General features: G+C 38.8%; 2 protein-coding genes and 1 long non-coding RNA gene across 4 annotated transcripts in view; 1 reads left to right on the top strand and 2 right to left on the bottom strand.

The window, feature by feature from the left end:
• Positions 1-2,569: 2,569 nt before the first annotated feature.
• Positions 2,570-14,303, top strand: trpc6a (transient receptor potential cation channel, subfamily C, member 6a). The gene is made up of 14 exons (XM_015045000.1): positions 2,570-2,964; positions 3,704-4,035; positions 4,952-5,084; positions 5,449-5,749; positions 6,699-6,884; positions 8,360-8,524; positions 8,596-8,839; positions 8,925-9,146; positions 10,326-10,590; positions 11,274-11,469; positions 12,702-12,902; positions 13,466-13,522; positions 13,629-13,704; positions 13,952-14,303. The coding sequence occupies exons 1-14, from the start codon at positions 2,825-2,827 to the stop codon at positions 14,080-14,082; spliced, it is 2,649 nt and encodes an 882-aa protein (XP_014900486.1). The 5' UTR covers positions 2,570-2,824; the 3' UTR covers positions 14,083-14,303.
• Positions 7,351-10,376, bottom strand: LOC106955051 (uncharacterized). Its single transcript, XR_001426491.1, has 2 exons — positions 10,301-10,376; positions 7,351-7,672 (listed from the first exon to the last, which is right to left on the bottom strand). It is a non-coding gene; the product is annotated as an uncharacterized LOC106955051 (long non-coding RNA).
• Positions 14,304-14,804: 501 nt separating the features above from the next.
• LOC106955045 (rho GTPase-activating protein 42-like) overlaps positions 14,805-18,012 on the bottom strand; it is a 21,889-nt gene continuing 18,681 nt past the window's right edge. Inside the window, exons 20-24 of one of the 2 annotated variants that reach the window (XM_015044999.1) lie at positions 16,662-17,294; positions 16,415-16,559; positions 16,158-16,229; positions 15,967-16,046; positions 14,805-15,330 (exon numbers count right to left, since the gene is read on the bottom strand). In XM_015044999.1, the coding sequence (XP_014900485.1) occupies positions 15,242-15,330; positions 15,967-16,046; positions 16,158-16,229; positions 16,415-16,559; positions 16,662-17,294 (1,019 nt within the window). In that variant the 3' untranslated portion in view covers positions 14,805-15,241. Of the gene's footprint in view, positions 15,331-15,966; positions 16,047-16,157; positions 16,230-16,402; positions 16,560-16,661; positions 17,295-18,012 lie in introns of both variants that reach the window. The other variant, XM_015044998.1, reaches the window with a different exon arrangement.

Raw genomic sequence — 18,012 nt, forward strand, 5'->3', positions numbered from 1 at the left:
AAAAATTCACTGTCTATACCTGACATGAAGGGTGAACCTTCCACTATTTTAGTACTTAATTAAAAGTCTAACACTTAAATAATATTAAATTAAATATATTTGATCAAATCAGATAAAGAAGAGAAAAATCTACGGAATTAGCTGTGTTAAAATTACCCAAACAGAACAGCAAAGTGATACTATAAATTACAGTTCTTACTGACTTTAGTGCAGTTATTAAAAAATAAAATGAACACTGTCATTATTTACAACTAAGAGTAAATGTCTTTAAACTGTGTTTAACATAAAAGTTATTTCGTGTACTTACTGCGGTTGTAATTTGAGAGACGCAGCAACAGGTGAAACAGATTTTGATTAAGAAAAGAACCAATTCAGTCCAGCAGGTGGTGCTAATGACAACAATCTAAACATTTTAAGTGCACAAACAAAAAAAGCAACAAACAATTAAGAATCAGAATTGAGTTTTAAGAAACGTTCAGCAATAGTGGTTAAAATTTGTGTTTAAAATTTTTTTTATGTTTGTACTGAGATCCTCAGCTGATAACATACAAAATGACCCACATACACGGACTCTTTATCACACAGTCTACACCAAGCAGGTTCTTATTGTTATTGAAACAAAAAAAAACAGAAAGAAGACGTAGTTATTATTTAAAGTTAATCCATTTAAGTCCTAGTTTACAAAAGCTTTTCCATTAAAGCGTCTGTTATGTAAGAGGTGTGACATCAGAGGGCTAAAGGACCATAAAGTTTTATTTGAAATCTTACAGAGCTCAATGTTAGCACAACTTTTACCGCCGCATATCCAGAAGGCTCAACATCTGGCTTTCCAATGTAAATAGAAAACACCTTTTTTAGATATGAAAAAAAAAACCCCTCCATAAATGTTTGAGATCCTAAAAAGAAAATTAATATCAGAGATAATCTGAGTAAATACAAAGCACAGTTCAGGTACATATTCAAACTGATCTGGTCTTGTCTGAAAAAAGAAACCATACACCTTTATTAAATCATGAATGAACAGTGATTGACCATGTCACTGGTAAGCTGTCCTTATTTAACAATCTGTAGGATCAAAAAATCCCTTAAAAAGAGTCAGCATAAAATAGGACAGAATATTTCAGTAGCTACACGTCACGCCCCGATATAAAGACATTTAAGAACAGGTTGATATCCATCAGTCTGAAAAGGCTGCAACCAGATTTCTAAAGCATTGGGTGCACCTTTCAATTAGCAGATGTTTTGATAAAATTCGAATGCATTCACTTCAGGTCCCATTTTAAGTAACACTGGATTTTGTGCAGATCTGGATATAAAACTTTTTTTAACGTAAGATTCACCTTTTTCCCTTCGTAACTGAACAATGTTCTTGTATTAACAGAAGTTATATCAGCCTGGTGTCAATGGTTGTTTGGTAATCTGAAAACGTTGAACATGACAAAAAAAGGAAGAATATAAAAATCCGATAAGGTTTCAGCTGCTTTTTTACAGCATTATTTATCTTTTACTGCATTGCACTGAGCAGCTTGGTGCGTATATTCAACCTAAAAGAAGAGCTGTTGTGTGAAAGCACATGAGTTACTTTAGCTTTGAAACAAAGACCAGAATGCTCATCTGAGGAGTCTGCATTCTTCTCGGTACTATCCCACCTCTGTCTTCCTGTTTGGTTCTGCACGCAGGATCACGTAATTTACTTTCTGTTTGTGTGCGTTTGCGTGATAAAGGTTTATTAACGCAGCTGATAACACTGTAGGAGCTCTGGCTCTTTGTGTGGTCTGGTATGTGCATATATTGGCAGCATCCATCAATCCACGGGCAGACACAGATAGAGAACGAAGCTCATCCAGGTGCTTTGCACTCTGTGTTCCCCCCAATCAGACTGTGTATGTTTGGGTTGACAGTGTTTACATCCAGATCTTGGCTCTGTTCTGCTCTGTGGAGGAAGTCTCAACAAAAACTCTTACTGGTGACATTCGTCAGTGTTTAGACCTTTTCCTTGAAACCGCCTAACGCTCTCATAGCATGAAATGTCCAAAGTGACTAATCTTCAGCAATCAGCACCTTAAAAGGCAGTTTTCTCTCTGACTATCAGACATCAGAGGCTCGGTTTTATCAGATTCTTTTCAGCTTTTAGGTTGTTGTTTTTTTAGTGCCTCGCGACTTTTAACGAGAACGAGCTCCAGTCAAGAGACGAGGCAACGATTTTCCAAAATAGAGAAAATTTACTGAAAACGGCACGCGCAAATTTAATTTACATGTCTCAGGAATATATGTTTATGTGTGTGTGTTTGTTTTCCCACACTTGACAGAGATCAGTGGAAAGTAGGAGCGGACAGGAAGCAAAGCCTACTGGGAATTTAAACCCGAAAGAATCTCATCTGCAGTTCATCAGCCATCAGTCACTCCTGCATGCATGCATGCACTCGAACACGCACACAAAAAAGTATTTATTGTATAAAAAATTAAGAGGAAGGAATCTTTTTTCTTCTGGAATTTAACTTTATTAATCCTTCCACAGGTAAGGCAAAGTCAAAGGTCAAGCTAAGAGAGAGAGAGAAAACAAGAGAGAGGAGTCCATGGATGGCTGAAATGAAAGAAAACAAGTTGATCAGAAATTGACCCTCCAGGATCCTTCCACATCTGTGAGGTTCAATGTGTCATGTAAATAAAAGTATAGTGGGACCCAGAAGGACGCATTCTTTCTCAAGGATGGAGAATAAACAGAGGGGGAGGGCGGCAGAGCGAGTGAGGCAGGAACATGCCACAGGCACTTGACTGCTTGTTCACATGAAGTGGGAGCCTCTGCTGCTGGTCATCCTCCAGGATGAACCACAGACCGCCGTCGGCCGACCGCATCAGCCGGGCTGCCGGCGACACGGACAGATCCAGAGCCAGGAGCCGCGACAACCTGCTCCTATATGATGACTTTGGAGAGGAATACTGCTGTGCTGGGCAATGCCTTGGGTAAGGCTCTGACTTACAGCCACTACTCAGATAAACAAACAGTAAACATCTGTATGGAAAAGAAGGTATTGCTGCACTGAGGTCTGGTCTGACTGGAACTTTTTTCATTTTTCTTGTTGTTTAGAAGTTCTTCTGGAGAACACTCCAGAAGTTTTCTGTTTTTCTATTAGATGCAGTTTTAGAAATCTGAGTCATGTGCTCACATTCTTTTATTAGCATCCCTTTTCAGTCAATCTTCCTTCTTTCTCTTTTTCTACCATTAACTTTGATGTGTAGCGTATAAGACGGTTGTTTTGCATAGTTTTCTCAACCTTTTGGGAGAAATTGCTAGGATTTCCACTTTTGCTGAAATAATCTGTTGCCCTAAATGTTTTCCACCATTGAACAATTTCTCTGAATGCAGAATGATGGACTTTAGCTTGACAGGAAATGGTCTTCTAACCCTCTGAAAGTCATTGCTGATGTTTTCCAACCCTGACATTGCGTGAACATACACCTGTGTGCACTAGACGACAAACTCCTGCTTTTGTTGTTAGAGTCCCACTGACTGACAATAATCTATTCAACAATTAATATATATATTTTTAAGCTTTTTACTCCCAGCTTTTCCACTTTGACAGTGTGGGCTTTGATTGGCCTCTCTCTCTCAGAGTTAGATTTAAGTAGCGTTAAAACTTGGCAGAGACCAGATCCATTTTATTACATCCTGACATGAACCGTATGCCTCCCTGATCCCCAGCAGGCACAGCAGCGCTGACAGGTCGCTCACAGCTCGCCTCAGCGCTGCTAAACGCCGCCAGGCTATGCGAGGTCCTGCCTACATGTTCTCAGCTCCTTCCTTCAGCCTGTCAGAGGTCGAGCAGCGTTTCCTGGAGGCAGCCGAGTACGGCAACATCCCAGAGGTGCGCCGCATGCTGCTCCATATCCCCAACCTGAACGTCAATGCGGTGGACTACATGGGACAGAATGCGCTGCAGCTTGCTGTGGCCAACGAACATCTGGAGGTGACGGAGCTGCTGCTGGGGAGGGCAGATCTGGCCAGAGTGGGAGATGCTCTCCTACTAGCCATCAGTAAGAAATTTGCATAAACAAAAATTTGCTTGGAAATTTTATGTCTGAAGCAAATAATGTGTCTTTTATGATAACAAAGGGGTGTAGCAGTGTCTTCTTCTACTACTTTTTATGTCCTTAAAGTTAATTGTTAGGATTTTGGATTTTTGAGTGTTTTTGTTAGTTTCTATTTTCACTTCAGTTCCTTTTTAGTGATTCTAGTTATTTTTATTTATTGTGTCTTTCTTAGTTACTCTAGTTTACTTTGTCTTAGATTAATTTCCTAGTTCCCAGTCTTCTCTTCCTCTTTTATTCACTCATCACTGGTTCTTCTGTTACTCCTCATGTTTCCTTGCTGGTATTTCCCCTTGATTTCTGTTTTTGTTCTGCTCTGGCTCCCTGCGTTCCCGGTCAGTTTTGTAAGTTTTCAATGTTGTCATTAAAAACATTCAACATGATCAATGCTCCCAACTCCTGTCTGCATTTTAGGTCCACCAACAAACGTACCATGACAATTAATGATTTTTTAAAATAATACTTTTACTACAAAATCCTACAAAATGTGCCACTGCAGTGGGGGTTAATAATAGAACAACAATCCTAACACACATCTAAATCTCATCTGACTAAGAGGAAGAATTTACATAAATTTAATTAGATGTCTGGAGCTGTTAGTTAAGGACAGACCCAAAAACACTTATAACTTGTTGTGGATTTGATAAAAGTTCTTAAGTAATAAAATGACTATCAGATTTAAAAAGTTATATAAAATTTACCATGTAATAGATTTTTCCACCACAAGTTGTAGCAAAAGGTGAACCAGACATGCAAGCTACGCTTTTTTTTTTACTTTCAAATTTGCATTTTGCTTGGATATAAACTAAATTTTACTTTTGTGTCACAATGTTTTAGCAGCTTTTTTCTACGTTTTCTCTAGGTAAAGGTTATGTCCGTATCACAGAGGCTCTCCTCAGTCACCCTTCGTTTAGAGACGCTCACCGTCTCACAGCAAGTCCGGCTCAAGTAGACATGCTGGATGACTTCTACGCTTATGACGAAGATGGGACAAGGTACGACTGGTAAAGAAGCACCATAATGAGGTCAACCACTGACAAAAAAAGCAAAAACCATTGAAATTTGTGAGGGGGTAAAAAGACTACATCAATCTGAGTTATTCTTTTAATCAGATATTACAGTGCAAATAAAAAAAAATTATCTGACAGCAAAATATGTCCACCGTTTTTGAGTCTGCAGATAAATACAGCAAAAGGTGAACCGGACATGCAAGCTACGCTTTTTTTTTTAACTTTCAAATTTTACATTGGTAAAAATGTATATACATGTTATTTATATACATTTTTACCAAGGTGGCCTAGTTAAGGCCGACTTCTTGGTGGACTGAAAACATTGCTGTTGTCATGTTTATCCCCTTAGGTTTTCTCATGATGTGACTCCAGTGATACTTGCAGCCCACTGCCAGGAATATGAGATAGTCCACACGCTCCTGAGCAAAGGCGCCCGTATCGACCCTCCTCACGATTACTTCTGTGGCTGCGACTCGTGCAATTATCAGCAGCAGTACGATTCCTTCAGCCACTCACGTTCCAGGATCAATGCCTACAGAGGCCTGGCCAGTCCTGCATACCTCTCCCTGTCCAGTGAGGACCCGGTGCTGGCTGCCCTGGAGCTCAGCAATGAGCTGGCCATGCTGGCTGATATTGAGAAGGAGTTTAAGGTCAGTGGAAAAATATCCTGTCAGTGAAGCTGTACTGGTCAAGTCAGGGTTACATTAGTGGCTTCGGTTCTGTTTGAAATTGTTCTTGCTGTCTGCACTATAAAGTTTCTAAAGTGCTGTATGTGAAAATTTTGTTTTTAATTTTTATTATTTTGAACTGACAGATCTCCATAATTTTCAGTACTTGAATCTTGAATTTACTTGAGGACATACAGCAGGAACAGAAAGAAAGCAGTACAGATTAAGATTATTTACACTTATAAAAGTGTTTGATAATAAAGATTACATTTTGTTACTTTAAAAATGACGGATTTATATGAAAAGGAAAAGACGTTTTGCTCATAAGTGTTTGATCATAATCCGTTTATGCAGGTTAATAATGAAGACGTTAAAGATGGAGTCCCACAAGGTTTAGTGTTGGGACCTAAATGTTTTCATGTACATATTAGTGACACTAAGGTATAGTTTCTTTTTTGTTTTTTTTAACCAACAAGAAAAAAACAATAGATGATTAAATTACCATTGTAAAACTTAGAGTTTCGATAGCAACTGAATTTACATAAATACATAAACTGAATTTTTGGGATGCTTTGCAATCTTGGCATCCAATTTTGTTTTGGACTTTCACTTATTCCTCCATATTTTAGTTACTTGATTGAGGTGTGGGGAAACACTTTGTGGCTAAAACTAAACTTGTTCATTTTACAAAAACAAAAAAGAGTAATATAGTTCACTATGTAAAGTGAACACTAACTACATAAAACGAGTAAAACAGAACTGAGATGAAACATCTGAAATCTTGGTTGTGATTTTTTTGTCCATAAAATAAGGTGATTTAATGAGCACAGTATTTGTAAAAGTATAAATCACAATTGCGTTCCTACCACACTTGTTACTTTGTTACTGCTGCTTTAAAATGACTTCAGCTTATGTTCTTATTTTTCTGCAGAATGATTACAGTCGCCTGTCGAACCAGTGTAAGGACTATGTGGTGGGTCTTCTGGATCTTTGCCGCAGCACAGAGGAAGTGGAGGCCATCTTGAATGGAGAAACCGTTTCTGACGACAGCTTCGACATGCCAGGTCGTCCCTCCCTCACACGCCTCAAATTAGCCATCAAATACGAACTCAAAAAGGTAACCAGGCATTCAAGCAAACAACAAAGACCATAAATAGAGCTCATTTCTTTCAGTGGTGTTATCAGGATCTGTTATGTCAGGAGAATTTACCAAGCAGTGCGAAATGTTTAACAAATGTTTTGCTCCCACGATTTGGTGGATTGCACAAAATCTGCAACAATGCTCTCCTAACATGGATGGTGCTAAGCACCGATAAGCTTGGTAGTTTCCCTCATCTGAAGCTTGAAATGTGATTTCCGAAAATCATTTTGAGGCATTAGTGGAAACTATCTCATTCTGGATCTGTCTATTTTAAAGAAAATAACTTTGTCTTTTTTTTTAAAGCAGTATTTTGACATTTGTGAATTCAAGAATGAAATATTTAATTCCTTACTCTATTTGTGTTTTTCATATGCAGATTCTCTCGAGAAGAGAACCATTTTGATTCAAGCAAACAGAAAATAAAATACATTGACAAAAAAAAAAAAAGTAAATTATCTTTAATTTCAATTAAAATCCGTCCAGACCAAAGAAAATACTAATTGCTGACCAACAAAATGACATCTTTCTGTTCTTCCAGCTCTGGTTGGGGAGTTCTTGCAGCTCGTTCTTGACACTTCTTCCTGGCAGAACATTCTTCTTCTGTGGTGTCCCAGAAATATTCTGCGGTCAGAACTTTGAAGTGGATCTGATTATTAGAACGATGGATGTGGTCATGGGAGGGACCTGTAATGACTTCCCAGTAGTTCTGCACTTCATTTCTTCGTAATGAGAAACGTCAAGAACTTTCTTCTTTTTCCTGCCACCTCGAGTAATAAAATAGGTCTTTGTTATTGTGGATTATGTGCAGACCGTTTTCTCTGCAGGACATTTATTTAGGTTATTCATCAATGTAAAGACCCTTGGTTATATCTTTGACCAGGAGATGACCTTTAAATCCTATTTTAGGCAGATTTCAAGGACATCACCATCTGTGTGGTGTTGCCAAAAATAGAAATATCCCAGCCCAGAGAGACATAGAAAAAAATAGTCCACACATTTGTTACTTTACGGCTGAACTAAACAGGAAGTCTCCCAAAAATAAAAAAAAAAAATCCAGAAATGGAGTTTTTCTCTTTAGTTTTATCGCCTCTTTATTTGCTCTCTGTTAAAACAAACAAAATAAATGCTCTTTAAACATCTAAGTCGACTCTGAACTTTTCACCAATTCCTGTTAAACGATCCTCATAAATTGACTGTAGTGCAACATACTGTATTTTCCAGGATATAAGGCACGTTGTTTGCACTGTTTGGCGTCTAGAAGACACTTTAGTTTTCACTGTTTGTGACTAAATTACTTTGGAAAGAACTGGATTGATTCTGAATTAGATTCCATCTAACGTTACATGAACAGGATTTGTTTGTCTCGTAAGATGATTTAACATCACATTTACTGTGAATTTTTTGAATTTAGCTGCCTGACGATGTTTTAACCCAGCTCTGTTTTCCTCCAGTTCGTTGCTCATCCAAACTGCCAGCAGCAGCTGCTGAGTATCTGGTACGAGAACCTGCCCGGCCTGAGACAACAAACCACCGCTGTGAAGCTGCTGGTGGTCCTGGCTGTGGCTATCGGACTCCCTGGACTGGCTGTGGCTTACTGGGTCACTCCGTGCAGCAGAGTATGCAACATTCAGGCGTAGATTTTACCCACAAGCCACCGGCTCTCTCATGCTCTCCACTCTGTTCTTAGGTGGGAAAAGTTATGCGCAGCCCCTTCATGAAGTTTGTCGCTCACGCCTCGTCCTTCACCATCTTCCTGGGCTTGCTCATCCTGAATGCAGCGGACCGCTTTGCAGGCACCACGGTGTTGCCTAACATGACCCACCATCAGCAACCTGGAAGTCCACAACTCAAGTTGGACCCCCTACTGCTTCACCGCAAGACCACCACCCCCTTCACCTGGATGGAGATCCTAATCATTTCATGGGTCATGGGTGAGCGGAAGACGACGACATATGGAAACAACAACTAATGCAAATGTTAAAACAAGGATGTGACCTTTAACATCTGCTGCTGTAGGCATGATTTGGGCCGAGGTGAAGGAGATCTGGAGTCAGGGACCCGGAGAGTACCTGGTGGAACCGTGGAACTTCCTGGACTTTGGGATGCTGGCCATTTTCCTGGCCTCGTTCAGCTGCCGCTTCTCTGCTATGAAGCAAGCTGACTTGGCTCAGGCCTACGTGTACAAACACTGCAAAACTCTGGTCCAACTTCCCCCAGAGATACACTACTTCACTCTGGGTAAGCACACACGCGCACACACACGCACACACACACACACACACACACACACTCACACGCACACACGCACACATCTAGTCTCACCAGTTAAAAGTTAGGACAATTCTTGCTAAATTCAGGGAACCAGTTTGAAGCTGCAAAAGGTTTAAGATGTGATGGAGGTAAATTTGCAACAGGACAGTAACCCTAAACATTCAGCTAGCGCTACAATAGCGTAGTCAGATGTTAGAATGGCCAAGTCAAAGTCAAGAACTAAATCCAGTTGAGAACACTAAGAAGTTTTCAGAGAGGAATGAATGAAAAGTTTCTAGAGTTTTAAAGCTGGTGGAGACCAAAATAGTTGCAATTGCAATTTTATTGAACAAAAAATTGACTCAGCAGGATTTCTGCAGGTTTCACCAATTCAAATTTAAGACCTTTTAAATACCATTATGAGAAGAATTTAAGACCTTTATCACAACAAAAATTTACAAAAGAAAATAGTAAATAAGTAAATTTGGGCTGGCAACTGAAGTACGACAATAAATTTGCACTTACCAATAATGCTAGATAGCTTAATCCTTTCTGGCTAGCTTGCTAGCAAGAGTATATTAGCAGCTTGTTATTAGCAGCTAGCTGCGCCATGAGTCACAGAAAGCAGAGAACCCAGACTCAAAGTTTTGGGTAACTGTAAAGTCTTGCAAGACAAAAGTTAGCTACATAGAGTAAATGAGATTAAATAGTCCAGCCACGACAAAATTTAAGACATAAAACTAATGTATTTAAGGCAAAATTATAGTGTTTCAATGAATTTAAGACATTTTAAACATACTCAGGTGGGCTAAAGAGTAAATTCATACCACACTTTTCAGACTTCTTTTTGCAAGAAATGTTAATCATCTTAATTTTCTTTTCCAGTCACAACTATGCAAAATTTTGTCTTGGTTCATCACGTAAAATCTCAATTCAAAACATTAAAGTTTATTCATTGTAACATGAAGTAGAGCTGCTGCTCAGCAAAATAAGTTACAGTAGTTATGGCTTTCGAAGCCCTTCTGCTTTAGTTACTAAAACTAAAATGAATTTTAATCATGGCTGCTGTCACAGCACTGCAGTCACATTTCCACTTGAAGACAAATCAGGTTTTCATTCGCAGCAGATATCCTGATGCTTACCAGCTGATTTACGCCCGTTTTGCAGCTCGTATCCACTGGACGCCGTCAGATCCGCAGCTCGTGTCGGAGGGCCTTTATGCGATCGCAGTCGTGCTGAGCTTCTCTCGGATTGCTTACATCCTGCCAGCCAACGAGAGCTTCGGGCCGCTCCAGATCTCTTTAGGAAGAACCGTCAAAGACATCTTCAAGTTCATGGTCATCTTCCTGCTCGTCTTTCTGGCGTTCATGATCGGCATGTTCAACCTGTACTCTTACTACCTGGGAGCGAAGCAGAATGACGCCTTCACCACGTGAGACTTTCATGCACACATAATTCTCCTACTTGTGAATTACTTCACACTGAAAGTGATGCTTTTATTGAAGAAAGAGGCTAAAACAGGATTATTTCTGAATTAAATTGGTTAATGTTTTGTGAACAAAGCTTAAACTATGTTGTCCTCTTTAGTTTCTCGATAAGAGTGCTGCAGTGATCTGTTGTTTTTTTTTAACAAATCTGATTTGACCAGATAACATTTTTCTAAAATACACCTGTTTTCATCAGAGTTTTGAGTTTAGGTTTGACTTTGTGTTTGACTTTATTGAAAGGAGTGTAATTAAAGAATAAACAAAGTTATACTCAAACAAAATACATTTAAAACAAAAGCAAAAAAAAGAAAAAAGAACAGTAATAAAGTATATTTAAGAAAGCATCACTTTTAAGAAGTTAAAAAAAGTGAAGATACCACAATGCAGCAATATTTGTCAACTTCAATAAAACAACAACCTTGATAATAGCGGAAGAAAATTACAAAGAATGTTAGTCTTTCCTTCTCATTCTTATTCTTTTAGGAATTATTGCTTTGCTTCTACCTTTTCTAGATGTATTTAGATATTAGAGAGTATATTGGAAAAAGGTTTCCAGCTGTTGGATTATTTTTTTCGTGTTTAGTAGATTGCTTAAATTAAAAACGTTCGCTTCTGTATGTTCATGTAGCCTGGAGGAGAGCTTCAAGACGCTGTTCTGGGCTATATTTGGACTCTCTGAGGTCAAGTCTGTAGTCATAAACAATGGACACAAGTTCATTGAGAACATTGGCTACGTACTGTATGGGGTTTACAACGTTACCATGGTGATAGTGCTGCTCAACATGCTCATCGCCATGATTAACAGCTCCTTCCAGGAGATAGAGGTACGTCACTGAAGTATATTACGTTACCATGTGGTCCAGGTATGAGCCTATAAATATGAAGTCATGTGTTTGGGTTTTTTTTTGCACTCTCTTGTATAATAAACTTTCTTTGTGTTCATAAAAATTAATTTAGATGCTGTACTGCACATAACTCTGTCTGAACATAAATATATTTAACAGATACACACATGTATTCACTCACAGACAGCCTAAACTAAAAAATTGAAGTTTTGTTGGAAGTCTGAGATCCAGCAAGTTTTTGGAAGATTAAAACAAAATGGGAACCTTTTGACAAACAGACAAAATTATTTATATGGCAAAAACCAAACTGAACGCAAGGTAGTGGCAGCGTAATGCTGTGGAGTTACTGTGATTAATGGATCACAGCACGTTGATGTGTGAGAATGGCCCAGTCAAAGTCCAGACGTTTCTGTCTCTGGATGTGCAACGATGGTCGAGCCAAACAGAAAAGACTCGCAGCTGTTTTAACTCGCCACTTTTTTCTTAGTTTTATGTGTAAAAATAATCGAAGCCATATTTAATTTATCTTCCATTTCACAAATCAGAACTACTTCGTGTGTTCTATCATGAAATCTCAATAAACTATGCCAGAATTTGAAAGAATTGCTCAAGCTGTTTGAACAAATTTGCAAAGTGGTGTAAAAAACAAAACCAAGAAAGAGAAGCAGGTTTCGACAGTCTGGCCTTCCAGAAGCTCCGTGTCCAGATATAGCTGAGGTTTGTTGTCCAGATGATCACATAAATTGCTTTTGTTATCTTTGGACAAACAAACCAGAAGTTTCCAGCCTTTAAGCGATGCTGATGTGTGTGTGTTTTTCCCCCCCAAAAAAGACAACCAATCTGACTGCTATCAGTGTTTTAATCTAGCTTTCAGTGAATTGTGTAGTCCTCCAGTGCATAACTGGATCTTCAGTATGTTGTAAAATTTCTGGGTTTTGCTTCTGGCCATCTCTCTTTTCTCCCCGAACCTTTCCACTGTTTTTGCAGTTCTAAATATGGATGTAAAATGTTCGCAATGACACCAAATTACTTAATACAACAGATTTGTTTATTTCTGCCTTTGTTACATGTCATTTGATTATGACATCTGATTAATTTTCTAAATCTGATTATGAATTAATTTATTCCCAAAAGATATTTTATTTGACTACTTTAGCCCTGCTTTTTTTTTTTTTTTTTTTTTTTTCATTTTCCATTGTGTTACTCTGCAGGATGATGCCGATGTCGAGTGGAAGTTTGCTCGGGCAAAACTTTGGTTTTCTTACTTTGAAGAGGGAAGGACACTCCCTGTCCCATTCAATCTGGTTCCCAGTCCAAAATCTGTGCTGGGACTGGCCACAGCCATAAAGTCCATGCTCTTGCATGTGGCTCACAGACACAGGGAGAAGAAAACTGAGACACAACTTAATCAGGTATACATATTCAACATATAATGACTTAAAACATATGTTAAAGTATTTATGTTCCTTAAAGTTTATGTTTTCTTGCCACTCTTCCAGAAAGCACAGATATGCAGAGTGAACAACTATCTATCTATATCTATATATTCTCTCTGCTATTTTAACTGAAGCTGCGTCCTCCATGAGCAGGTTTATACTTTTTGAATATTGATTATACCTGAACCTCGAGCAGCTTTGGAGTATTCATTGATCTCCTTTACGCTGTTTGTTCAGTGATGTACTTTTTTTTTTTTACATAAAGCATTTAAAAACCCACATATAATTTATTTAATTATTATAGCTAATTAATAATTGTATCCATCACAATAAATCTAAATGAACTACATTAAAGTTGTGGTTGTAAACATATTTGAACTTATACTCTTTTCGCTTCAGCGGCTGAAAAGTAAATGAAATAATCTTTGGCGCCCTCTAGTGGTATTAAGCATTCCTTCAGGATCAAAGTTAAATTAATTACTGTCATTTCAGTTAAGTTAAATCAAATTACATAACATATATATGAGTTATTTCCGCAGCTTGGGGAGAGCAAAAATCCAGGATATGGCGGCTCAAATGGTTCAACAAGATATGAGGTGTGTGTTTTATTATATATTGTATGAAATTAACCTCTGTAAATTTTCACTTTATTTTCTTATATAATGATGCTATATTCCCCATCTTTTCCTTCACTCGCTGCAGAAGATCATGAAGCGACTAATCAAGCGTTATATAATCAAAGCTCAAGCAGACAGAGAGAGCGACGAGATCACAGAGGGTAATATAAACTAAGCTCTGTGCGTTTGTCATTATTATTACTTTGTGATTTATTTTCCTATTAAAAACACTGAGTTTTAAATTTTTTAGTGCAGTCATTGCAACACTGCCCCAGCCATAAGTGTCTGCAATTATCCATTCCTGATTGCTTTGATCTGGTCTTATTTTCCATTTTATGTATCCATACCTGCATCATACTATAACCTCAGACCTCATTGTTATTCTTGGTTGCATCTGTTCTGGTCCAGGTGAGCTGAAAGAGATCAAACAGGACATCTCGAGCCTGAGATATGAGCTGCTGGAGGAGAAATCCCAGAACATGGAGACGCTTGACGGACTGTTGAGGAGGCTGGGAGAATTCAGCACGCCGTCATCGTAGTGCTCAACCTCTAAATACTCAAAGCTTGCTAAGTGCCTTTTAAATGTACCTTAATGGACCTGCATTTGGGCAGAAGCATTACCAGGTTATAGAGTTGAGTGATGTGGATACAAAGATACAAGTTCATTATGACTGAAAACATTCTGGAACTTTAATTTTTACACAAATAAATGTGCAAATGAGAGTAAAATCTTCTAAGTTTGCCCTAAAAATGTCAAACATAACATGTGGTTCTGTGTCGAGTTTTGGTGGGAAAATGATTCCCAAAAGCTCAGGAACTGAGCTGCAGGTTAGCTCTCATTAGTTTCTGCAGCCTTTTTAAAATGGCAGGTTTCGGAGAAGCAAAACAATAGATTGTGGTAAATCAACTAATTTAGTTCCTCCTTTTTAGAAGAAAAAAAAAATCCAGGAATGTCATATGCTTTCACACTCTTAAACTAAAACTGTTTTGAAGCACCTCTTGTTTCAATTTCAGGATTCAGTCTTCAAAGTTTCCTGTTTTCATCACAAAATCCTGGTATTGTCAGAGATGTGCATACTTTTGAGAACAGCTTACTTCTGTTTCTTCAGTGTTTTAAATGTTTTCCTACAATGTGTCATAGTTTGTTATAATTCTAAGAGTTTCTTTTTGTATTAAGTAAAAACAAATCAATGCTTAAAAATAAATATACCACATATCAGACATAAATAAATAAAAATAAGCAGAATCCACACATACAGTATACTATTTGAAGGTTTTGTTTTTATTTAAACAGCAGTAAAGCTGGCAGAGAGGACATATAAAACAATCATACAGTTCAAGGCACTGAGGTGTGAACATTGAATTTCTAGACTGACTAATGAAACCTTCAAACATAAATTACCAAGATTAATAGAAAAATACTGCTTCTATGTACCTTTTACATATGTTTACTGAATTCATAACTTTCAGAATTACTGAACAGAAAATACAAAAGGGCGATACTGAGAAGCTAAGCCATATATGTCAAGTATTAACATCTACTGCGCCGCATGCAGGAGGCCGATTACTCATGCTGCAGCACAGCAGTCAGTGATAATAGTCACAGTTACAGTATCATGGTTTTGATTCTTTATAAACCTTTAAAATCTGAGCCAGGTCTTTGTGATTCTTTCATGTGCCGACGGTTCGTCAGCCTTGTCAGACATATTTGATGTAATTTTCAGGTATCAGGCCAGTTCTGCCTTTATATGTCGCCTGAAGCCAACCCGGTTCCACAGACGGACCCACTGCGAAAGCAACAAAACAGAAATCACTCGGAAACTCAGACAACAAAGAAGCTGGCTTTTATAGCCCTTCTACAAACAGATTAGAGATGAACACATTGTCCCGACAATAACATCCTTACGTTTGGAAGTTGTTATTGTGTGTTATTTTAAACAGTATTTTCTACACCATGATGTCTGTGGTTTGTTCAGTGTTCAAGGAAGCGAGAGAGAGCAAGACTTAAAGATAACAGAAAGGCTCAATGGAGAACAGCAAATCTGATCTGATCCTTTTCTGCCTATTCTAGACTGATGTGAATGGAGCAAATAGTTACATTATCCGTATCCACAACTAGACCAGTCATTTGGTCAATCACGAATTAGCTTAATATTTAATTTAATTTAACGCACTTCGAAAATAGCGTAAGACATTTATGCATTATGTTAAAAACAAATCTACATTTCGATGAAGACAGTGGTCACAAACAATCATGAGACGTGCATGAAAAAGAAGAAAAAAAAATCAAAACACAACAGAACAGCATCACTTTTCTCTCAAGATCAAAATATGTCAGTGTAAGATAATGAAAGATTCACATTTAAAATCAATGGGTAGATTTTATTTTGTACACGTTCACTCTCAGAAACATGAAATCTTACCATTTGTGAACAGCGCCCCTTGTGGAAAACTGAGTTCGTGGCTGTGCTCTGCTTCACAGGAGTACAGAGCTCTAGCTTCCCTGCAGGAGAGAGTTAAAAAGGCGCTCACTAACTGAGTTAACAAGGGATTCAGTCATGAAGATGTGCTGCTCAGGAGGCGACAGCTTCGAATATCATCCATGTTGCCTTACCTTCCAGACGGACAGATGTCTAACGCTGAGGAGAAAACTGAACTCTCACGCTGAGGCTGCCTGACTGACAATCTGCAACGCAAACACAACAAAAAAAATAAATAATTTTTTCTGACGTAAGTTATTAATCACAACCACGTAATATATTTAGTTTTCATATAATTTGCGATGAAAATCAGTCTGGTTTTCCTTCCTCCTGAGCTTCTTTTTCTCAGAGAACACAGAAATGCTAAACTGACGCTCACAGTGAGACGGGCCTTGAGTAGCCGTTGCTGGATGGCACTGTGGAGAGCTTCGGGGTCAGATCGGAGCCACAGCGGTTGTGACCTTTCCGAGCTTTCGCTCTCTCCTGTAGTTCCAGCGACATGAGGCTCTGCACCGACCCATGACAGCTTTTGTAATCTTCAAACACAAGAGATCAGAATCACGGTTGCACAGTGGTAAATGTTTCGGCTTTTATTTATTTTAGAGGCAAAACGGAAAAAAAAGGAGTCTTTCACACACCTTCTGAAATGTGCAAGGAGGTGAGAGACGATGATGTGGAAAGCCGGTAGGGAAACAGCGAAGAGGAGGAAGAAGAAGAGGAGGAGGCAGTGCTGTGCTGTGGAGGAGAGGTAGAGTCTGTTCCTCTGACTTCTGTGGCCGCAGCACAGGATGCGTTTCTTCGCTCCTCTGACTTAGAGCTCTTCAGGGAGGAGACGGAGGCTGCTTTCTCCCTGACGGGAGAGGAACGATTCCCTGACGGGGGCTGGACTGACGCTGTGGAAGCACATCTCGAGTCTTTCGCAGAAGACAAAGACACGGTTGAATTTCTGTTGAAAGACCTCTCCACTGCAGAGAGTAAGGAGGATGTGGAGGAGGACACAGAGGAAGTCTGCTCGGCAGAGGACAGAGGAGCGGAGATCCAGGAAGAGGAAGGCGTGAGGCGGGGGGAGGGAGCGTTGTCTGGAGACGCTTTCTGATCTTTCCCGTTGCGCGCCGGCGAGCCGGAGGAAGTCGGAGGAGGAGAGCCGGGCTCAGCGGCGGGAGAGGATGGAGGGGAGGTCTGAGACAATCCGTTTTTTTCAGAGGAGTGTGACGACAACGACTCCTGGCTGCCCATCGGAGTCGTATCAGGGCTGCTGCTGAACGTGTCGCCTGAAAAACAAGAGGAAACGCCACATCACACACTGAGGAGCCAGACTGTTGATCTATTGTCTGGTGGTCCTGGTGATATGTGATACAACTCCAAGGAATGAATGCAGTTACAATGAAAACATTGAGGAAAAAATAAAAACAGTTTCAGGAAGATCTGACTCGGCACAAATGGCTATAAAAAGTCTTCAGTAAGGGAACGTCAGCACAGCGAGATGCTAGCTGAGGCGCTAGGCTAACGCCAACCTGCTTCCTCTGTTTTGATATAACTAGAAAATTCTGATAATATTTTTTTCTTTGAAGCTCCAATTAACTGCAAGGACAAAGATTTAAAATGAAAATTTCTGCTTTGCGTCTTCAGGTCTTTACCTCACAGCCAAATGATAAAGTCTTGACTGGATCCAGACTAGTGACATTATTGATTGGATTAAACATGTTGAATCGATTACTGACATAATCAGCAACTAATTTAGTGATTAAATAATTGTTCATTGGAATATAATGACTCTAAAAATGCACACACTCAGAGCAGTAATTAAGACTTTAAAAGTATATACATTTGAATGTAAAATAAAAAAAAAAAAAACTTTGTCTTTAAATATATTATACCCAAACTCCTCAAGTTTAAGTTTTTCAAATTCTACAAAAAAAAAAAAAAAAAAAAAAAAAATCTATAAACAACTTTTTGCCCTTCAATTTTTTTTCGGTTAATCAAAAAAAA

The sequence above is a fragment of the Poecilia latipinna genome, unplaced genomic scaffold (genome assembly GCF_001443285.1).
Source record: "Poecilia latipinna isolate Pla-1442-1.1 unplaced genomic scaffold, P_latipinna-1.0 Scaffold700, whole genome shotgun sequence".
In the NCBI taxonomy this organism is placed as follows: domain Eukaryota; kingdom Metazoa; phylum Chordata; class Actinopteri; order Cyprinodontiformes; family Poeciliidae; genus Poecilia; species Poecilia latipinna.

Excerpts from the sequence above, each read along its gene's own strand:
- trpc6a (XM_015045000.1), top strand. The coding sequence starts at position 2,825 with ATGAACCACAGACCGCCGTCGGCCGACCGCATCAGCCGGGCTGCCGGC. Across the intron at positions 5,750-6,698 it reads ATATTGAGAAGGAGTTTAAG|AATGATTACAGTCGCCTGTC; the intron begins GTCAGTGGAAAA and ends ATTTTTCTGCAG. Across the intron at positions 11,470-12,701 it reads GCTCCTTCCAGGAGATAGAG|GATGATGCCGATGTCGAGTG; the intron begins GTACGTCACTGA and ends GTTACTCTGCAG.